Source organism: Gopherus flavomarginatus, chromosome 1, assembly GCF_025201925.1.
Source record: "Gopherus flavomarginatus isolate rGopFla2 chromosome 1, rGopFla2.mat.asm, whole genome shotgun sequence".
Lineage (NCBI taxonomy): Eukaryota > Metazoa > Chordata > Testudines > Testudinidae > Gopherus > Gopherus flavomarginatus.
This window is the reverse complement of record NC_066617.1, coordinates 113,967,451-113,986,793: the sequence shown is the minus strand read 5'-3', so window position 1 is coordinate 113,986,793 and position 19,343 is coordinate 113,967,451. Positions and strand designations below refer to the sequence as shown.

At 42.9% G+C, this 19,343-nt stretch overlaps 1 protein-coding gene across 5 annotated transcripts in view; it reads left to right on the top strand.

The window, feature by feature from the left end:
- BICD1 (BICD cargo adaptor 1) overlaps positions 1–19,343 on the top strand; it is a 310,709-nt gene that overhangs the window by 131,559 nt on the left and 159,807 nt on the right. For all 5 annotated transcript variants that reach the window (XM_050918364.1, XM_050918391.1, XM_050918401.1 and 2 more), the window contains exon 2: positions 5,074–5,286. In XM_050918364.1, the coding sequence (XP_050774321.1) occupies positions 5,074–5,286 (213 nt within the window). The remainder of the gene's footprint in view (positions 1–5,073; positions 5,287–19,343) is intronic.

Genomic DNA, 19,343 nt, shown 5'->3' with positions numbered 1-19,343 from the left:
TACATACCACAGCTAGTAGTTCTGCAATTTCATATTTGAGTTTCTTCAGAACTCTTGGGTTCATACCATCTGGTCCCTGTGATGTATTACCATTTAATTTATCAGTTTGTTTCAAAATCTCCTCTGCTGACAACTCAACCTGGGACAGTTCCTCAGGTCTGTCCCCTAAAAAGAATGGCTGAAATGTAATCTCCCTTATATCTTTTCTGCAGTGAAGACTGATGCAACGAATTTATTTAGGTTCTCCACAATGGCCTTGTCTTCCTTGAGTGCTCCTTTAACATCCTGATTTTCCAGTGGCCCCACTGATTGTTTGGCAGGTTTCTTTCTTCTGATGTTCTTAAAAAAGAGTTTGCTGTTAGTTTTCATTTCTTTAGCTAGTTCTCTTCAAATTCTTTTTTTTTTCTTTTTTTTCTTTTTTTTTGGTGGCTTGTCTAATTATACTTTTATGCTTGACTTGCCAGAGTTTGTTTCTTTCTGTTTTCCTCAGTCAGAGTTGACTCCCACTTTTTAAAAAATGTGTTTTTGTCTCTAGCTTTCATCACCACAGTATCTGTGTCCCTTTGATAGACAGGCACTTTATTGCTTAGGCCTTTAATCATTAATAGTGAGCCACTGAATTCACCTTTTATTCATAAGCTGTACTTCATCAGCAGTGTTCCTAATTCCCTGTTATATTAACAGGTGTATTTACTGAATCACAATTAACAGTTGCATTAGTTTAAATCGAACCTCTTGTTTAAAATAACTCATCCAGCAAGTTGCTGACTCCTGCTGTTTCAGAACTTGCAGTCTTTTGAAGCGACAGCTGAATTAATATATTATTGAATATATTTAGAATCCTTTAATGCTGATTTCACAATACCCTTGAAGTAAACCATACTTACAAAGTACAGAGGTATGAACAGAGTTTTGCAATGAAATTCTCAAGGGTTCTTTCAACTGTGATGCCAGCAAAATGTTGCATGTGTTCTGAGAAGGCTATAAATAACAACGGTAAGGCAATGGATTTAATTTGGCATGACATTTCTATTAACGAGAAGGTAAAGGAGAGTACCGTTCACAAAAAGAACAACTATCTAGTATACTTTGGGTTTGGGGGATCAAGCTGAGAATGGAGCTATGAGTACAGCAGAAATTAAATTTTTGGGAGGGTCTTCATTAGAGGAAGAGATGCTTCCACAACCTTTGTCAGCCCTGAAATGGGAAGACTATCGCCATCTTCAAGCAAGAATAATTTTTTGGGTTAAAAAATGTATGAGAGCTTTAGCTACTATTAAGATAATGGCTCTTTATACTTGGTTATTTCCATTGGTTTTGAGTAGGTTATCCACGGTTTTGACTAATAGTAATTAAAATGAAGTGGCAGATGTTTCTTCGCTATGTGCCTTTTTGTCTGTCCTATCGACTAAATGATGCTGCTGATCTCTACTGGGCCTGCTGTAGTACTGAACTAGAGCTGTCTAAAGCAGCCATCTCTCTCATTAACCACTGGGAAGAGCTATGCAAGAAAGGGGATCACTCAGGCCAACAGCAGGGAAAGATTAACTGGCAAATATCTGTTCCTTTAGAAATTTCTTTTCATCCCTAAATAATAACTCTCTTCATGAGAGGAATAGAGGATAGAAAAGAAGGGAGTGGAGCAGGGAAGCGGGGAGAAAGAGGCTAAAAGAAAGCAAATAAAAATGGTAATGCTGTCAAACTCTCTTATTTTTTTAAGAGTTTAAAAGCAGCATCTCTATTTGCTGTACAGTAATATAGATGGTCATTGCCTATGTAGCCTTCTCAACTTTCTTGTGAATTATGATGAGCCTTCACATGTTCTCTTTGCGCCTCTGACTGCCTGAAGTTGGGTCACATTATAAGGCACTGTTGAAAATGAAAGACAATGTAGAGAGCCAGGGCCAGCTCTAGGTTTTTTGCTGCCCCAAGCAAAAAAAATTTTGGCTGCCCCTCATCCCAGCTCAGCGCTCCCCCCAATACCCCACTGCTGCCCCAGCCCTGGGCTCTCCCCTTCCCTCCCCCAACACGCCCTGCTGCCCCAGCAGTGGGCTCTTCTCCCCCCGTACCTGCCCCCTCTTTCCGCCGCAGCCCTGGGACACTGGTAACTCGCTCCCAGGGCGGGTCATTGAGCAGGAATTTTGGATGTGCACAAAACACAGACAGGATTGGTTCCCATATGGTTACAGAGCTGCAGTAACGTGGAACAATTTTCAGCTTGTGTGATTGGAGGCTATCTGGATGCATATTATAAGATTGTCCTCTATAAATGAGGAAAAGTTGAGGTGCCTTTATTATTCTTTTGTTCCACTCTTTCTTTCTATGGGGAATTTGCAAATGCAATATCACTGTCTTCCTTTTAAACAAACAAACAAAAAAAAGGCAATGGCTGTTGAAAATAGCAATTCCAGTCCTAATAACCACTGGGAAGCATTTCTTGCTCAATTTTATCCTACTTTTTTCTACAGCAAGTTACAGTGGATCAGTATATTTGATTTGAGAGAAATGAAGTAACAGCTGCCCAAACTGAGCTTGAGCAGTCCTGAATTTTGAGGTGTTCAAATCTGGAAGGCAGGTGCTGGGGGTGGGAGTGGGGGGCTGTGGGCTCCACAAGGGAACACTGCAGCAGTGTGTCTGGAGCTGCGCAGAGCCAGACATGCCGGTCTGAGTGGCACGGTATGGGGGCTAGTGGGTTGGAGAAGGGGTAGGCGGTTCCGGGGGGGCAGTCAAGGGACAGGGAGCAGGGGGGGTTGGATGGGGTGGAGGTTCAGGGGGGCAGTAAGGGGACAGGCAGCAGTTGGATAGGCATGGGAGTCGCAGGGGTTTGTCAGGGGACAGGTAGGGGTTGGGGTCCTGGGGGGGAGGTTGGGGGAGGGTTTCAGGAGGGGGCATTTGGGGACAAGGAGAAGGGAGGCTTAGCTAGGGGGTGGGATCCTGGGAGGAAGTTAGAGGCAGGGGTCCTGGGAGGGGGTGATCAGGGGACAGGGAGCGAAGGGGGAGGGTTGGATGGGTTGGAGTTTCTGTGGAGGGCAGTCAGATGGAGTGGACGGTGGCAGAGTGGGGCTTCCCTCCCCCTGGAGTGTCCTGTTTTTTGAATGTTAAAATATGGTCTCCTTTCCACTCACAGCGCACTGCCACATGAGGTCCCCCCCCTTCCTTTCCAGTTAGTAGTGGCCAAGAGAATGCCGGGAAATGTAGTTCTTTCCCTGCTCCAGGGCTGGCTCTATAGGCAGGGAGCTATCCAAGGAACTAGAGCTCCCAGAGCCCCCTGTTGGTTCTCTGCTCCCATGCTGCCCCTGCAAATGGGCTGCCCCAAGCAGGTGCTTGCTTTGCTGGTGCCTAGAGCCACCCCGCTAGAGAGCACTACTAGCCATGTACACTGTTTTTAAAAAAATCTATTTAATATAAATTAGAGAAAAAGAGCACTTGGAGATATTGGATCACCTAGCTCAGTGATGGTCAAATGGCTACTGATGGCGTAAGCCCCATGGGCTTGGACTGTTGTTTTGTTCTGTGTTTTTTGTCCTGCACCTAGCAATATATGGGGTACTGATCCACGAACAGGTCTCCTAGGTGCTATGGTAATACAAATAAGCATACTGAGCCCAGGAAGACAGAATTTCTCAGCAAGCAGTGCACCATCTAGATCTCAGAGGAGACTACTTGCAAGGAGATGAAATATTGCACAGTGGTACCTGTGTTTTGTTCTGGGCTACACCTATGTTACAGATGACAACAGCTTCAATGTGTTTTATTTCATGCAAATTAAGTGGGGCGCTCTGTGACATTACACCCCATATTCATCATAGAAATATTGTTATGACGTGAATATGGCATAACTAAGATATGTTTTATGCAAGACGGGTCATGTGAGGTATCGTTGAAAAGGTTATGATCTACTGAATGTGTTTATCTTATTGCATGCATGTATCATTTCTGTGTCTGAGGTTAGGAATATTGACTTTGTAACAATTGCAACTGTGTGTGTGCTTGGGAGAATGCTTACTGTCTGGTGGGCATTGCTCCATCAGCCTGAATGAACCATTTAAGAAGGACAATAGAACTTTGGAGATACTAATCTGACACCATCCTGAGGAGCTTCCTGGGATGTTGCTTTGATACTGCAGGTTCGTCTAATGATGTCACCTGATACAGAGTACCATCTTGGACGCTGCTTGTATTTTTCCTCTGGAAACAGAAGGTTCTTGCCTTATGTAAATTCTATTTAAGGCTAGGGAGTAAGGCAAACAGGACTCATCTCCATTGCCTCCCAGTCCAAGAAGGAAGATTGCTAAAAACACCTGAAGGGAAAGGCAGGGGTTGAGTCCAGGCTGAGACGGGTCCAGTCTGTAAAGAAAAATAACTGGAACTCTAAGCTACAGAAACTCTGCAACTTGCCTAAAACAACATTTAGGGTCAGAAATTACATTTTGTAACCTGTTTCTTGGATGTATTAAGCTTCGTTTGCATGTTTTGTTTTATTTTCTCAGTAATCTTTGTTCTTTTTGCTATCCTTTATAATCACTTAAAATTTACCTTTTGTAATTAATAAATTTATTTTTTATTTAAAAACCCAGTTTGTGCCATTCATACTGGGTGGGGGGGGGTGAATTTTCATGAGCTTGCACTATGCAGGTCTTTCTATATAGTTCAAGACAATATTATTTTGGTTTTATGCCCCAAAGGAGGTATACACCACGTGAGTGCTGGGCAATCTCCAAGCTGATTCCTCTCACACAGAGCTGATTTCAGTGTCTGTGTCCATTTACAGCTGGGTGTGTCCCTACCTGTGTATGCGTGCTGGAGAAGGCTTTAGGGCCTGGCACAGCTAGGACTGGGTGAGGAAACCCAGGCTGGTGGAACGGGCAGAACCAATGGGACCCCAGCATATCAGGTGGCATCCCAGACAGGAGGCTCAACCTGTGACACCCTCATCTCTTGGAAAGCTGCTGATACAATGTTTAGTTGGTCATAGCGTGGAGGCCCCAGATGTGGTCCATTCCCCATGGCAGGATAGAGTTGCTCTCTATAGTGAGTAGATTTTTAAGGGCTTCCATTATTTTACTCTTGCAGGCATTTGGACAATCATTCTCAATTCACCGCAAAGTGGCGGAAGATGGTGAAACACGTGAAGAGACTCTCCTGCAGGAATCTGCATCAAAGGAAGCTTATTACCTAGGGAAGATCTTGGAGATGCAAAATGAGCTGAAACAGAGCAGGGCAGTGGTCACCAAGGTTCAAGCAGAGAATGAGAGGCTCACTGCTATCGTCCATGACCTGAAAGAGGTAAATTAATCAGGGTGAGGGAGGAGAGTGAGGGATGGGACTAAGAACGGGTTTTCTTTGAGTTTGATAAATGGTATGGCTCTGAGTCACAAAAATAGCATTGTATCTATAAATACGGGAGTATCCTGCGGTAATCAGTCCCAGGAACATCACAACCCAGTTTGTTTGTGTGTAGGGGGGACGACCAGGTCAGCAATTCATAATTTTAAAAGCACAGCAGGGTTTCATCTTACTGTTCAGGATCTGCAGAAACATGCGCTTCTCATAAATACCTGTTTTTTGCATTCTTTTCTGTTCAGATGATTTTCTCTCTTGCTCTCACTTTCTGTTTTCTCACTTACATTATTTTGGGTTGGCTATTTTGGGGGGAGGAATAGCTCAGTGGTTTGAGCATTGGCCTGCTAAACCCAAGGTTATGAGTTCAATCCTTAAGGGGGCTACTTACAGCTCTAGGGCAAAAATCTGTCTGGAGATTGGCCCTGCTTTGAGCAGAGGGTTGGACTAGATGACCTCCTGAGGTCCCTTCCAACCCTGATAATCTATAATCTTACACCTAGCCAGAACTTTCACTTCTTTGCTGTTTACTGTACAGGGTTCATGAGTTTGTTCATGTTTTGAAAGTTGGGATTAGGGAGGAAACAAACTGGCTAGCTAAGGTTACAGATTCCAGTGAATACATGTCTTCAGATTTTCCAATTTTACCATTTTCTTAATAGAATAATGACACACTGAATGAAGTGTAATAATTGGAGGTAGCTACATATCTCAGGTGCTTGTAGGCCTTTGGCCTGAGGAAGACACATATCTCACATCAACCTCATATCCAGAAGTGTCCTGTTGCTTACACAGCTCATTGTTCCTCTCTTTCCAGGCATGTACATCTCATTGAGATTAATATCATAGGTCCTATGTGTCAATAGGGAGTCAAGAACTGAGGTGCTGTTCTACTTTAAGTGGCTCTGGACTTTGTCCCGTGTTCCACTAGTGACACTAAGGCTTTGTCTACACTTGCAAGAGAAAGACAAAACTTTTGTTGTTCAGAGGTGTTAAGTGCGCACACACCTCAAAAATGTAAGTCCAAAGTCATCTTTTTTTAAAGAGGGGCTGTCATTTGTTTGTTTTTTAAAATACTTTGTTTTTTTATTAAGTATAAATTAAAATTAGCCTCCCTATGTTTTTAAAAAATGTTTTTAACCATTCCTCCACAATGCTGGAGATGGTATTTCTGTGAGTGCATCATAACTCTGCAGTATTCTGGTCTGGACTCAGTTGATCCTCTCTGGTGCGGAAAACAGATTGTTGGATTCTCCCAGTGCAGGCCCTGTTATAGGTACCATGCGGCTAAATTGCTTGATGAAAGTGCACCACCAACCCCAATCTGTGTTGGGAACTTTCTTCCAATTGGGTTCTGTTTCTTGTTCTGGTCATTCTGTTCAGAATCAGGATGCTGATCATGTACTGTAGGAGTGTCTGGTCAGCAGTTTTCCAACAGGGCAGAAATATCTGAATCCCTGCAAGGGTATTTTGAACAATCAGGACATACTTGAAAGCCAATGGCTCTTATGAGCTCTATGAATTGAGTAATCCCAGAGTTTAAAAAAGCAAACAAACATGAATTATTGCAAGGATGTGCCATACTACAGTCTGCCAAGCTGTTTGAGCTGGATTTTCCTCATTATAGAAGGGTGTGGGGAGGCTGTCAGGGCTTTCTCTGTGAGGGCTGTGGGACTCTGGAGCTGTCCCATCCACCCTCGTGTGTGTGTGTGTCTGTCTGTCTGTCTGTCTGTCTGTCATTCATGCACACGCAGAAATAGCCTCAAATTGGTGCAAAAGACACCTGTCTGAGAGGGCTGAAGGTACATTTCCCACAACAATGAAGGGTGGAAAGGAGTTTCTGTAGGTCTCTGGCTGGCTGAGTTCCTGTTGAAATGATTACATTAATGCTGCTGAGACTTCACTGTATTATTAATGATGTGTTGTGAGGTCTAGAACCTCAGCTAGGCATCCTTAAATTATTATTTAAATCCAAATAAATAAATAAATAGAAAATAAATGTTTTCTAAAGTAAGCCTGCCCTTTGTTTCCCCACCCACGGCCTCTAACTTGGGACATTCAGAACTTGTAGTCATAGAGTTTAAGGCCAGAAAGGACCATCAGATCATCTCATATGACCGTCTGTATATCACAGGCCGGCAACACTTCTTAGCACCCGTGCACTAAACCCAACAACCAAAATTGATTAGAGCCTCTTAAAATCTTTCAGTAATCTGAACCAGATACCATATTTTGTTTTCATTAACTAGGTTTATAGTCATGAGGAACATTTTTCAGTAATCAGTGACAAAGTTCAGATATAGTATGTGAATATATAGTTGTTGCTGCTCTGTGTATCTCTCTAGAAATCAATATGGTTAATAGCTTATTTAACCTTTTATGTAGCTGCATATGAACTGGTGAAAGGTGAAAATAAAGCCCAAAGTGTCACAATGTAACAGGATCTTTTTACAATATAATCTTTATCTTCTGTCACTTTTGCTGTTAATTTTGCAATATTTAACATATTTCTGGTTTTTATGGGGGAGATTTTCAAAGGCACAAATTGCAGTTAGGTGCCATTTGTGCCATTGAAAATCTCCCCCTACAATATCATAAGGGGGCTTAGTGCTTTATAGTCCAGCACGAAGATGAGGCCTCTGACCTGAGGAGCTTACAGCCATACTTTAAGCTAATTCCATATAAACAATATGTGATTGGACTCAAAAGCTGGAGCAGGAAGCTATTGCAAGGGGACCAGCTGTGGAAGGACTTTAAATGTATGGGAACTGTAATTCTGATCCAAGCACAGCTGGCAGCATGAGGAAAAGCATGACATAAAGAGTGGGAAACAGTATCGAGGGGGGCAGTTATGAGATCAAGTTGGGCATAACCAGGGTCTTGAGTTTGGACGTAGGTGGAAAAGAGAGCAGAGATATAGGTAGAGATGGAGCTGTGCAAAGCTTAAATGGTTAGGCTGAGGAATTTGAACATGATGCAGATAAATCCCTTTTTTAGTCTCCAGACAGTTTTAAGGGCTGCCATTCATTCCTCTCTCTCTTCAACGTATAGAAGATGAACTTCAGATTAAACCTGGCAGACAAAGGATTGAAACCATATTCTGTGTCACTAGAAACTTCTGCAGTATCTGTTAGGACTGCAGAAAGGTACAGCCACCACAGACCAGGGCTGCTTGCAATCCAGTTGATAAAATAAATGAATGTCAAGGCTTCAGTGATGGGAATGTTAAGGAGCTTAACCATCAGTGTACACCTGGTTTCCAGAGGGCATGGGGAAATAAGTGACAGTGAAAGGGTGGATGGGGAGAAGGGAACAGAGGCCTGTGGGGAGTGTGTGCCCATCTTACACTAAGATTGGGCTGAGAGAGAAGCTTTAGGATCAAGTCCTGACCCTGCTGAAGTCAATAGCAAAACTCCCATTCACTTCATTGGCCTCAGGATTTCACTCTTAATACCAAAAGGATATGGTGGATGAACCTTTGGACTATTTCTATTTCAAACCCATGCCAGACTTCACTGCTTTAGCAATTGAAATAGTTGTGCTGTGGATTCTTTCCAAATATGAATAGCTACTACCAGGACCTTAATCACTAGCTATTATAATTCCTTTTTGTTCTGGGCCATTTAATGTTGGAGAAATTTAACTGTGCGTGAAATGGCCTTTTTGCTTCCAAAACTTGAGCAAGTTTTGTATCCAAATTGATTTTCATTCCAGAGACATTGGAACGTTTGCTTTTTTATACTAAAAAAAGAGCCCTTTACAAATAAATATGGGCTATTTTCATTCGGAAATGGTCCTTTTAATCAGTTAAAAAAGCCACAATTATTCATGGCTCCTTCCCTTTCACCCCCCCGTTCTCCCCCCAAAAAAACCCGGAATATATTTGAAAAATTAAAATAAGATGTGAAATCTTCAAATATTGAGGTTTTAATTTTTTAAATTTTTTTTTGCAGTTAAAACACAAATCAATGCAAAATTCTTATCATGTTACCCTGGTTCCTGATCTTGTTGCCCCTCAGCTAGCCAGCGGCCATATTTTGAATCTGCTCAATTTACTGAAGAATAACTGAGCATTCTTGCCATGAAATGTTAAATGGAAGGCTGCAGAGTAATTGTAATATCTCCTTACAAACACCTGTGTAGCTTGTAAGAAATGATCCACTTCTAGAGAGGTAGGAAGGAAAGAAATGAGAAATGGTTAGTGTGGCTTTCAGAACTGTCACCCATTTCACAATGTACTGTTGAAAACTTTTATTTGAAAAGAAGCATAGAAGCTGGATGTCAGAGTGGCCCATGCAGATTGCTCTGAGAGTCTAGAACTGCCAAAGAAAAGAATTATTATTGAGGCACAGGTGGCAGCTGACCTTAAATTCACCTTTTCACTATGCCAAGAGAGTACTCTTGTCACAATGAGTGATACAAAAACAGAAGTAGTAGCAGTGAATAGCTCAGGCATGAAACAGGTTGTAGGATAAGTCATGTAAAATTGGCATCAATGGTTTCCTGTCTGGTTGTTCATCTAGTTAGGAAGTTTTTCATTTATATATTCCTAACTGTGAGAACAGTAGGACAATGGAACAGATGCCTTGGGTGGTCATGGAAGCACCTTCACTGGAGGTTTTCAGAAGGAGGCTGGATAGCCATTTGTCTTGGATGGTTTAGACACAAATCCTGCATCTTGGCAGGGGGTTAGACTAGATGACTCTTGCGGTCCCTTCTAACCCTATGGTTCTATGAGGATACCATTGTTGCATGTTGAAATTTAGTAACAATTCCAGATGGTCAAATAACAGGATCAAATGGAAAGAACAGATATGTTACCATCCTTGGTGTAAGGTAAAGAGCTGGCTTCTGGGTGTCGTCTTCTGTGTAACTGGTGAGATGCCAATAGATTGTACTCTCCATCTAACTTCCAAAACCTCTGTCTCTTTACAGGGCATGAGACAAACGCATTTTTTGGAAGGAAAATACTTTCCTATGATTAATTTCACTGTGTGATATGTTGTAACATGTTCATTTTACCTTGTAGAATTTCTTTTATGGTATCTTTAGGTTACATGATCGGTAAACTAAAGGGAACTCTAATCTGGTCATTATTACTGACAGCTGGGACAAACAGCATTTCCCACTGAGTTAAAAACATCTTTTAATGGATCCTCATTTCATCATTTCAGAAAACATCTCCAATAACAATTGTTCCCTGTCAATCACCCAGTTGTGTTTGTATTCCAGTAGACACTTTGAGGGAGGGGGTCTCTTTTTTTGCACATCTGTTTTCCCACACATTTGGAGGCACCTGCCATAATGAAGTACAGTCCAATACTCAGTCATGAAATTCCTAAATATAGGTCATTCACAGGTTATAAACCAGCACTCTAGCCTTACTATTCAAACACACCTTGTTAATACTGTATGGATTTCGGGAGAATCGTTAATATGTGAATTAATTTAATACATAAAAAGGAGAAGAGGACTAAAAGGATTAATATTTACTAAAAGATACTAACACTGTTTTTTGTTGGCTAACACAGGCATGTGTGATGAAACCATTCATAAGGACTGTGATGGAGAGTATGCACCTGCACACATCGGGGAATATTGAGTTTCATTTAGGGGTAAAAGATTTGCCTTGTCATGAAGGGAACGTGTGAGCTGTCAGTCCTGCAACAATCTGGACAGGTGGGCCTTGTTAGGTTAAGCAGGCATTTGAAAAAGCACTATTTGTGCTCTTGAGTACAAGGAAGAATGCACTCTATCAGTGCTGAAAGGATCCTGCAATCTTCCGGGGCTCAGGGATGAACAGCATAGAGCATATACCTGACCCTGGAAATTTCCACTACATGCGCCTGACAAAGTGGGTATTCAGCCACGAAAGCTCATGCTCCAAAATGTCTGTTAGTCTATAAGGTGCCGCAGGATTCTTTGCTGCTAGCATAGAGGGTGAGTGACTTGGTGCTTAAGTTACTTTGGACTCATGGGACAGTTGGCATCGTGTCCCAGGGAGAGCCAGAGTGTGTGTGTGAGAGAGGATCTGAAATAGAACCCTTAGTCCTGTACTGTGCCTTGCTGTGTGAACCCTGAAATCAGATGAACCCCATCAACCTGAATCAGAGGGAGAGATTAATCTGGAGTCAAATGAATTATACTAGGGATGATTTACTATTTAAACAAATTAAGTACCAGCCTAGGGTGGCTGATGGTTTAATGACTGTTAACTAGATGAATGATCTGAGAGCCTGAGATTTTTCTGCTTTCTAGTTTATCTATAGCAAAATGGAAACTCTCTCACTGCTTCTATAGGCACATCACATAAAAGCACCTTTAAACTGGATGGGATTTTTGAGGTTGTGTAGCGTTTGCTATAAATAGCTCACTGCTGCAGTGGTAGGGTTTTATTATTTAGTTACTAGACATGATGGGAATACCCAGCCCCACATGATGACCCATAATCAGCAGATCTGGAACCATTTCCCTCTACCACTGAAGTCAGAGTAGTACACCTGTAAAGCCCTAGGCACTTTTGGGGGCTATATAAAAGTAACAGTAATAACAAGACCTCAGCCATGTGTTCACTGGCCATTCTGTTAGGTCTGTGTGGAGGAGTTGTTCCTGTTTGGTGATACCATTTGGCAAATCTACTCCTCAGCAGCCACAGCCCTGCCATTGAAGATCTGCCTTTAGAAAAGTATCTTTTTAAAAAGTGCCCTGTGCAAAATCCATTAAGAATCTGGTAGTTGGTGTCTTCTTTGGAAGTCCACCAGCTGGTTCTGGTGTGTCCGTGAGGTGCTGTAAACTTTGATCCTGGGCACATGTATGGAATCCAGTCACCTGATTGTCTTTTCCTTTGCATCCTAGTTGTGACATTCCGGGATGCAATCCAGACCAATGAGGGGCTGTGGCACAACCTATCCTGCAGCCTTGGGTGCCTCACAATGCTTCACTGTTGTGGCTCCCAACCTGGGCTCCTCGCAAACAGCCAGACACCATGCAGGCAGGGCCGGTGCAACCATTTAGGTGAACTAGGCGGTTGCCTAGGGCGCCAAGATTTGAGGGCGCCAAAAAGCGGCGCACCCAAAAATTTTTTTAAATGGTTGCAGCCGCTGCTGCTGGAGGGGTAGTCTGAGCTGCCCGCGGCAGCAGTTTCCTGCAGCCCGGGGCCCCCCCGGGGTCAGCGCGCCGCCGCGGCAGCCCGGCAGCCCAAGGCCCCCCCCGGGGTCAGTGCGCTGCCGCGGCAGCCCGGCACCCCGGGGCACCCCCAGAGTCAGTGCGCCGCGGTGGCAGCCCAGAGGTTCGGGCTGACGGCGGCTGTGCTGACCCAGGGGAATCCCTGAGCTGCAGGCAGAGGCTCAGAATCCCTCTCCCTCCCAGAGCAGGGGCTCCAGCCTCTGCAATTTTTCTCGTTGCCTGACTGGGCAGAGCTGTGCAGCTCTGGTTAGGGCACATGGCAGGGGCCCTGCGACAGTGGCGCAACACCAGGACTTCAGCTTCTGGAGGAAAGCGGCGGGTGCCCCCTGGCTCAGCCTCCACGTCAGCCCCAGCAAGGGGCACGGAGAAGAAAAGAGCCTCAGCAGTGGTCTGGTGGAGCGGAGGAAGAAAGAGGACCCCAACGCTCATGCATTGGGCAAGGTAAGCAAGTGCCTCCCCACAGGTCAGCCTCAGGTGCCTGTGCTCCTGCCCCCTTGGTCCTTGGCTGGTCCCTGCTCCTGCTCCCCTTGTGCCTGGACGGCTGGAGAGAACAGCAGCCTGCAGAGCTGAGCTGCCCCAGTGCCCCCAGGCACCCCCCTGACCCCATCCCCCCCCACAGCCCTGACCCCCAGCTCTGAGTCTAGTCCTTCTGAGCTGGAAACCCCCTCGATCTCATCCCCCCACAGCCCTTACCTCCAGCTCTGAGCTGGACATCCCCCTGACCCTATCTCCCCACATCCCTGAGCCCAGCCCCTGTGAGCTGGGCACCCCTGAACCCAGAGCCCAGCTCCCCACCCAGCCGTGGGCAACAACAGCACCACCCCCAGGCTACGACAGCCCATTGGTATCAACTATCACAATCACCCAGCAACTGCCCATTATGTAATTGCAAATGTATACAGACCATTACAGCTTTTAATATTTTTAAATAATGTATGTGGTGTATTTTCAAATTATTACAAGTTAATTTTTGAATGTATTTCACTAGTTATTTTTTACATTTCCTAATACATGTTACTATAGTATTGCAAATGTTTTATGGAAGGGGCCCCCGATTTTGCTTTGCCCGAGGCCCCCTGAGTCCTCTGGGCGGCCCTGTCTGAGTTTTAAGCCCTGCTGCTGTGTTTTGCCTGCAACAGGCAGGCCTAAGCCTGTGAGTGACCCACATAGCAGCTGCCTGAAGAAGTGCTTGGGGGAATCATGCAGGAGCGTGATATTTGTTTGAGTTCTCTCCTCATGGAGGCTGTGCTCCACTTGGTGCAGGACAGCAGTCTCAGCAGGACTCTAAGCCCAGCACCTTGCCTCAGTTTGTAGATTTGTAGTGCACCCATCACCGGGCTCAGTCTGGCACCATTACCCCTCACCAGTGCCCAAGAAGCAGTCAAAAAAGTTGAATGGACTGGTTAGGTTAGTTGTCATGCTGTTGCTTGGCCAGTGTAGAGACCACTGAATGCATAATATTCCTCTGTGATGTTCTGTCCTGAGCAAAATTGGCATGTTATGAGGTAGTGCCTGTGAGGGACAGGTGTCTGTTTATGTATCCAGCCATCATGTCTTAGGTCTTCTTAGGGGGGAGCTTTTCCATCCTGCTTTCATTGGTGACATCTGTGATGCTCTGGTAGACATCTATGAAGACAATACTCTTGACAGGATCATCTGGCAATACATCACGAGTTGATGCAAAGGCTCTTACAAAAGCCATTTCTAGTTTCAAGTTTCTTGTTTCTCTTGTTTTGTGGCATGACATATTGTTTGAGATCAACATAACTAGCAAACAACTTCAGGCAAAATAATTTGATATATGTGATGCCATTAATCAACTTGGAGAAACCAAGAAGTTTCTTGTGGGCCGCAGAAGTGACGCAGCCTTTGAGAAAACATTGGTAGATGCAGGTGAACTTGCTGAGGAGTTGGATGTACCAGCACTTTTTGAACCAGATCCAATCCGTATTAGAAAGAAGAGGAAGCGGTTCACATATAAAGCAGATGACGAACCTATTTATGATCCGAAAGAAAAATTCAAAGTGAACTTTTACTTTGCAGTCATTGACACAGCAATACATTCGGTTGAAGAAAGATTCACATTGATGCAGCAAATTAGTTCAGTATTTGGCTTCATATATGATATTTACAGTTTGCAAAATAAAACACCAAAGCAAATTATGGAACATTGCTTGAATCTGGAGAAAGCTTTGCAACATGGTGAATCCAAAGATATTGATGCCTTTGACTTGTGCAGTGAATTGCAAGCTATTGCAAGACGAGTCCAAAGGAGTTCATCACTGCAAGATGTATTGAACTTCATATGGGAAAATAAGCTGACAGATAGTGTCCCTAACACAGTTATTGCTCTTCGCATCCTCTTTACTCTCCCAGTTTCTGTGGCCAGTGGTGAGCGAAGCTTCTCGAAGCTCAAGTTGATAAAAACATATATGTGAACATCAGTGTTGCAACAAAGACTTGTTGGGCTATCTACCTTGTCAATAGAACATGACATTGCTCACAGCATTGACTTGGAGGAACTTGTTTCTAAATTTGCTAAACTTAAAGCACGGAAACATAAATTCTAAATTATAACATGTTACTCTGTGACCGTGTATTGTGTATAATGTATGTGATTTTTGGCGGGAGGGGAGGGCGCAAGATGGAAGTTTCGCCTAGGGCGCAAAATATCCTTGCACCGGCCCTGCCTGCAAGTCACGCCTTGTGTGTAGCCACAGTCCTGATTCAGCAATTCTGACCCCGATACTCTGTCACTAAACACCGTCACACTCTGGCTTATAGCAGCCTTGGTTACTACGTGCAGGGTGATGCCAACATATTCCCAGTCCTGAATTTCCCCTCCAGAAAATGTTTGTTCTGCATTTCCAACCCTCTCCTGGACAGTTCAGACATTTTAGGTCTGTTGTCCCTGTCAGGGAACAATATACAACAATGTGCTCCTTCTAAATGGAGTTATGGTTTAACCACAACATGGATTAATTTTGACTAAAGATTAAAACACATTTATGTAACAAAAGAAGTGTTGTGGAAAATGACCACCACCGTGTTGAGTTGATCAGACAGCCTGAGGCTCCTTTATTGATTAATTAGAGAATACATGCATATGCACGGAGAGACGACAGGTCCCCTAGCAAGGGGTAAGTCGCTTTACCTTACAGCAGTGATACCTGTGCTTATAAAGCCTAAAACCGCAAATTATTATATGAGCTTATACATTCGTCATTCCCTTATTTGGCTAATATATGACATTTTTTTAAAACAATTAATTATTTTTATATATTGCAAAAAGAGCTAATAATTGCAAAGCTTGTTCTTTTTTACTTCCCCATAGGAAGTTTTTGCATTTGCCAAGACCTTGACACTTCGGTTATCCTTTACTTGTGGTCATACAGCTGTTACTTAAGCTTTTTTGAGGAATTGGGTCCAAAAATACATGTTGTTTGTTTTTTTGGCCAAGTTATTAGGAGTTATTTTTTATGCTTACATGAGCTACTTAATGAACTATAATGGCCCAACAGCTGTTAGTTTATTTTGGCAGTGATAGATTGGTTATTTAAGGTTATTTAAGGGATTTTGTTAGTTTAACCCCTTATAGCAGCATTTGATTGCTATAGTAGTGTTAGCAGCATTTAATAGTGTTATGATAGTGTATATTAAAATTATTGAGTGAGCCTTAGGTGAGTTAGTAAAAATTATTTTTTTTATTTTTTATATGTTAGTATGATTGAGGCCTATGGCCTTGATGTAATTATTAGTTTGATTAAGACCCGGCTTTTGGGCCTGGGGTTAGGTATTTTTTATTTTTTTTTTTTTTGTTTGCTGCCTATGGACTTTACACGTCAGCAAACACTTTATTAATGTTTGAAAGGGGAATATTTATGAGTTTTTGTGCAATTTGTTTAATGGTTTTTTGACCTCCTGTTTTTTGGCCAAGATTACCTTTTTGGGGAGTGTTGAAAGGAATTGGAACATTGGCAGGAAAGTTAGCCCTGAAAGTAACACAGATATTATTATTGACATTGGTGGGCGTGAAGTATGGTTTGAGTTTGACAGGGTTAATGGAGACTAACTGCGGTGGAAGATAGGAACGAGAAGTTGTACAAGGGCAAGTACAATGTGACCAGCAATTACAGCAACACCAACAGCAAATGCATACAAAGGTGAATGTACCAATGGCAAAAAGAAGCCATACATACCAGGGGTGTTGCTGGGGTGACCGAAAGCTTTTTGTAAATTGGCAAAGAAGGTTACTTTTGACACAGAGGGTGGATACTAAATGAACAGTTTGGAGGGCTTTTAGAGCTTTTTGATAAACAGTTTTTAAATAGTGAATTTGAGTTTGTAAGTGTGAGATAGATTGAATGTTTGGTAGGAGAGATAACAGTGAATGGAATTGGTTAGGGACAACGGAGGTTTAGTTAAAAGGAACCTGAAATTTTAAATGTACCTGGTAATGTTTTTTTGCAGGCCAGTAAATGTTATGAGTACCTGAGCTGGTGTGGAGATTAAAGGCCACATTATGTATGATTGATGAATTGATATGAACACAACTGCTATTGGCAGATAACAGGGTATGGGAGGCTAAGTTTTGTAGGCTGCCAGGACCCTTCCAACATACCTGGTGATGGACAGTTACCATCTTTCTGGGGTGTAGTTTTTTAAAGCATTGCAGTTGTGGGGGCTGTAGAGGCCAATAGGTTTAGAGATTGCCTAGACCTATTTAAAGGTTAGGGGTTATAGCTGGGGCACCGATTAAGAAGCGGTTAGGACCGCCAGGGGGCTTAATTTTTTAAACATTTTGATGAATTACCCAGTTTTACAAGCAACCACCCCCCAAGGGCCTGGGAGAATGCGATAAGTGGGGGCCCAAAATTTTTTTACGGGTTTATAAGCCCGGAAGGAGCACTGTGAGCGCCAACACTTTTATTTAGAGAACTTTTAAGTATATTTTTATGGCCACAAATTGAGGGGTATGCCAGATGTATTAGTAAGGGCAGTGGGCCAACGCTGCTGTTTGAGGTTTTTTTGTAAAGAGAAAAGGATAGTGTTGAGATAATTTTGTACTTTAGAACACGCTTGATTTTACTGCAGTGCCTTTTTTGATGCAGCAACTTGGTGGACCATTTGCTTAAGCAGGTTTTGGGTAACAATGCTTAGTGCCGAAATAGTATGGAGTGCGCCTATACCGGCCTTTTTTTTAGTAATTTGAGCCCCAGAGATAAATTCTGCAGCCTGGTTTAATTGTTTTAGATGACCCTTATGTTTTTGTGTTTTGTAAACAGTTTAAGCTGATGCTGCAGTGTTAGCACCGTGCAGCAGAGTATTAACAATATTTTTTTTTTTTTTTTTGCTATTTTTAAGTTGAGCTTGCTGTTTTATTAGGCGTACGGCCGCACCCTTAGAGCAGTTAGAATAAGTGCTAGTAATTTGAAAGTGAGTAAGGGGTAGGGAGAAATGGACGGTTTTTAAAGTAGCATTTAAGATTGTTTACTTAAATTTTGATAAGTGAGGTTTTTTGGTAGGCTTATACCATAATTGTTGGCTTTGAACCTGAATGCCCTTTTTGGCCAATGTGGTGTTAATTGAATGTGAAGGAGTGTATTGAAGTAGTGTACAGGTGAGATTTGCAGTGAGGGGAATGTCCTGTACACAAAGAAATCCTACAGTGGCCAAACATATTTTTTTAACAGTAACATTAGTCCTGGTGGCACGAGTAGTTACAAAACATTTTGGACCCTTGTTAGTAAGAGGCCAACAAGTACCTGGGACTAACACAAGGTTTATATTATGGTTAGTATTTTATGTGTTTATGTAAATTTTAGCTTGGTTAGGTTTTTTTGTATAAGTAACATAAGAGGTTATATTACGGTAACTAAGATACACCATACCAAACACATTTTATTTAACATACTGTTTATACACTTGGCCATGTAATGAAAAGATTAACTTGGATAAACAATAAGAGAACAAATTACCAGAGGAAGAGGGTTTGGGCCACTGTTTAATGGTTGAGGTCTTGGGCAAATATGGGTTTGATTGGGGCTCGGAACGGGCATGATTTTCTGAGAGATTAAGGGATGGAGTTACTATGGGAGGATTACTTAAAGGGGGGACTGTGGGGGGAGCAGGGGAGGTGTGGTCTAGTAGTTTTGGAATGATTTGACATGGCCAGGGGACCTGACCTGGGTGGCAATCAGCTGTACTGGGGATAAATTTTAATGTTCAGTGTATTTTACATTTTTATGCCTGCCAACCACAAGTTTTTTTCTGATACCACATTATGTACCGTTTTTTATACCATGGCCAATTTTTAACGTTTTTAATAGTAAGAGTTTTTGGTTTAACTGTAGAGGCTTTTTGAGACCTTTTTGCCTTTCCCTTTTGTTCGGCAGCAAGGGTCTGTACACCACACAAAGCAGAACGAGGAGGAGTCCTTTTCCTTTTTCCAGCAGCAGCAGTGTTTACCCCACACAGAGGATAGCGTGGGGTGGTTGTTTTAACTTTTGGTTTTGCTGTCGACAGGAAGCGCAACGAAGTAGTCTTTTGAGCAGCAGCTGAGAGCAGGAAAGAGTCATAAATGTTTAGAAGGAACATGAGAAACATTAGAGTGGAGATGAACCAAATAGGGCATCAGCCATTTTCGCACTTGTGCAGTTTGTTTGATTTTGGTCTGCGGATTAGTTATGATGGATTAAATAACCTGCCGACCTTGAAGATGATACTTGGGTTTTTGCTTAGGTTTACCTGTTGACGCTGCCGGCCAAGGCTGTGGAACAAACAGGGCACTGGTGGGATTTAAAGGAGGTGTTACCTTT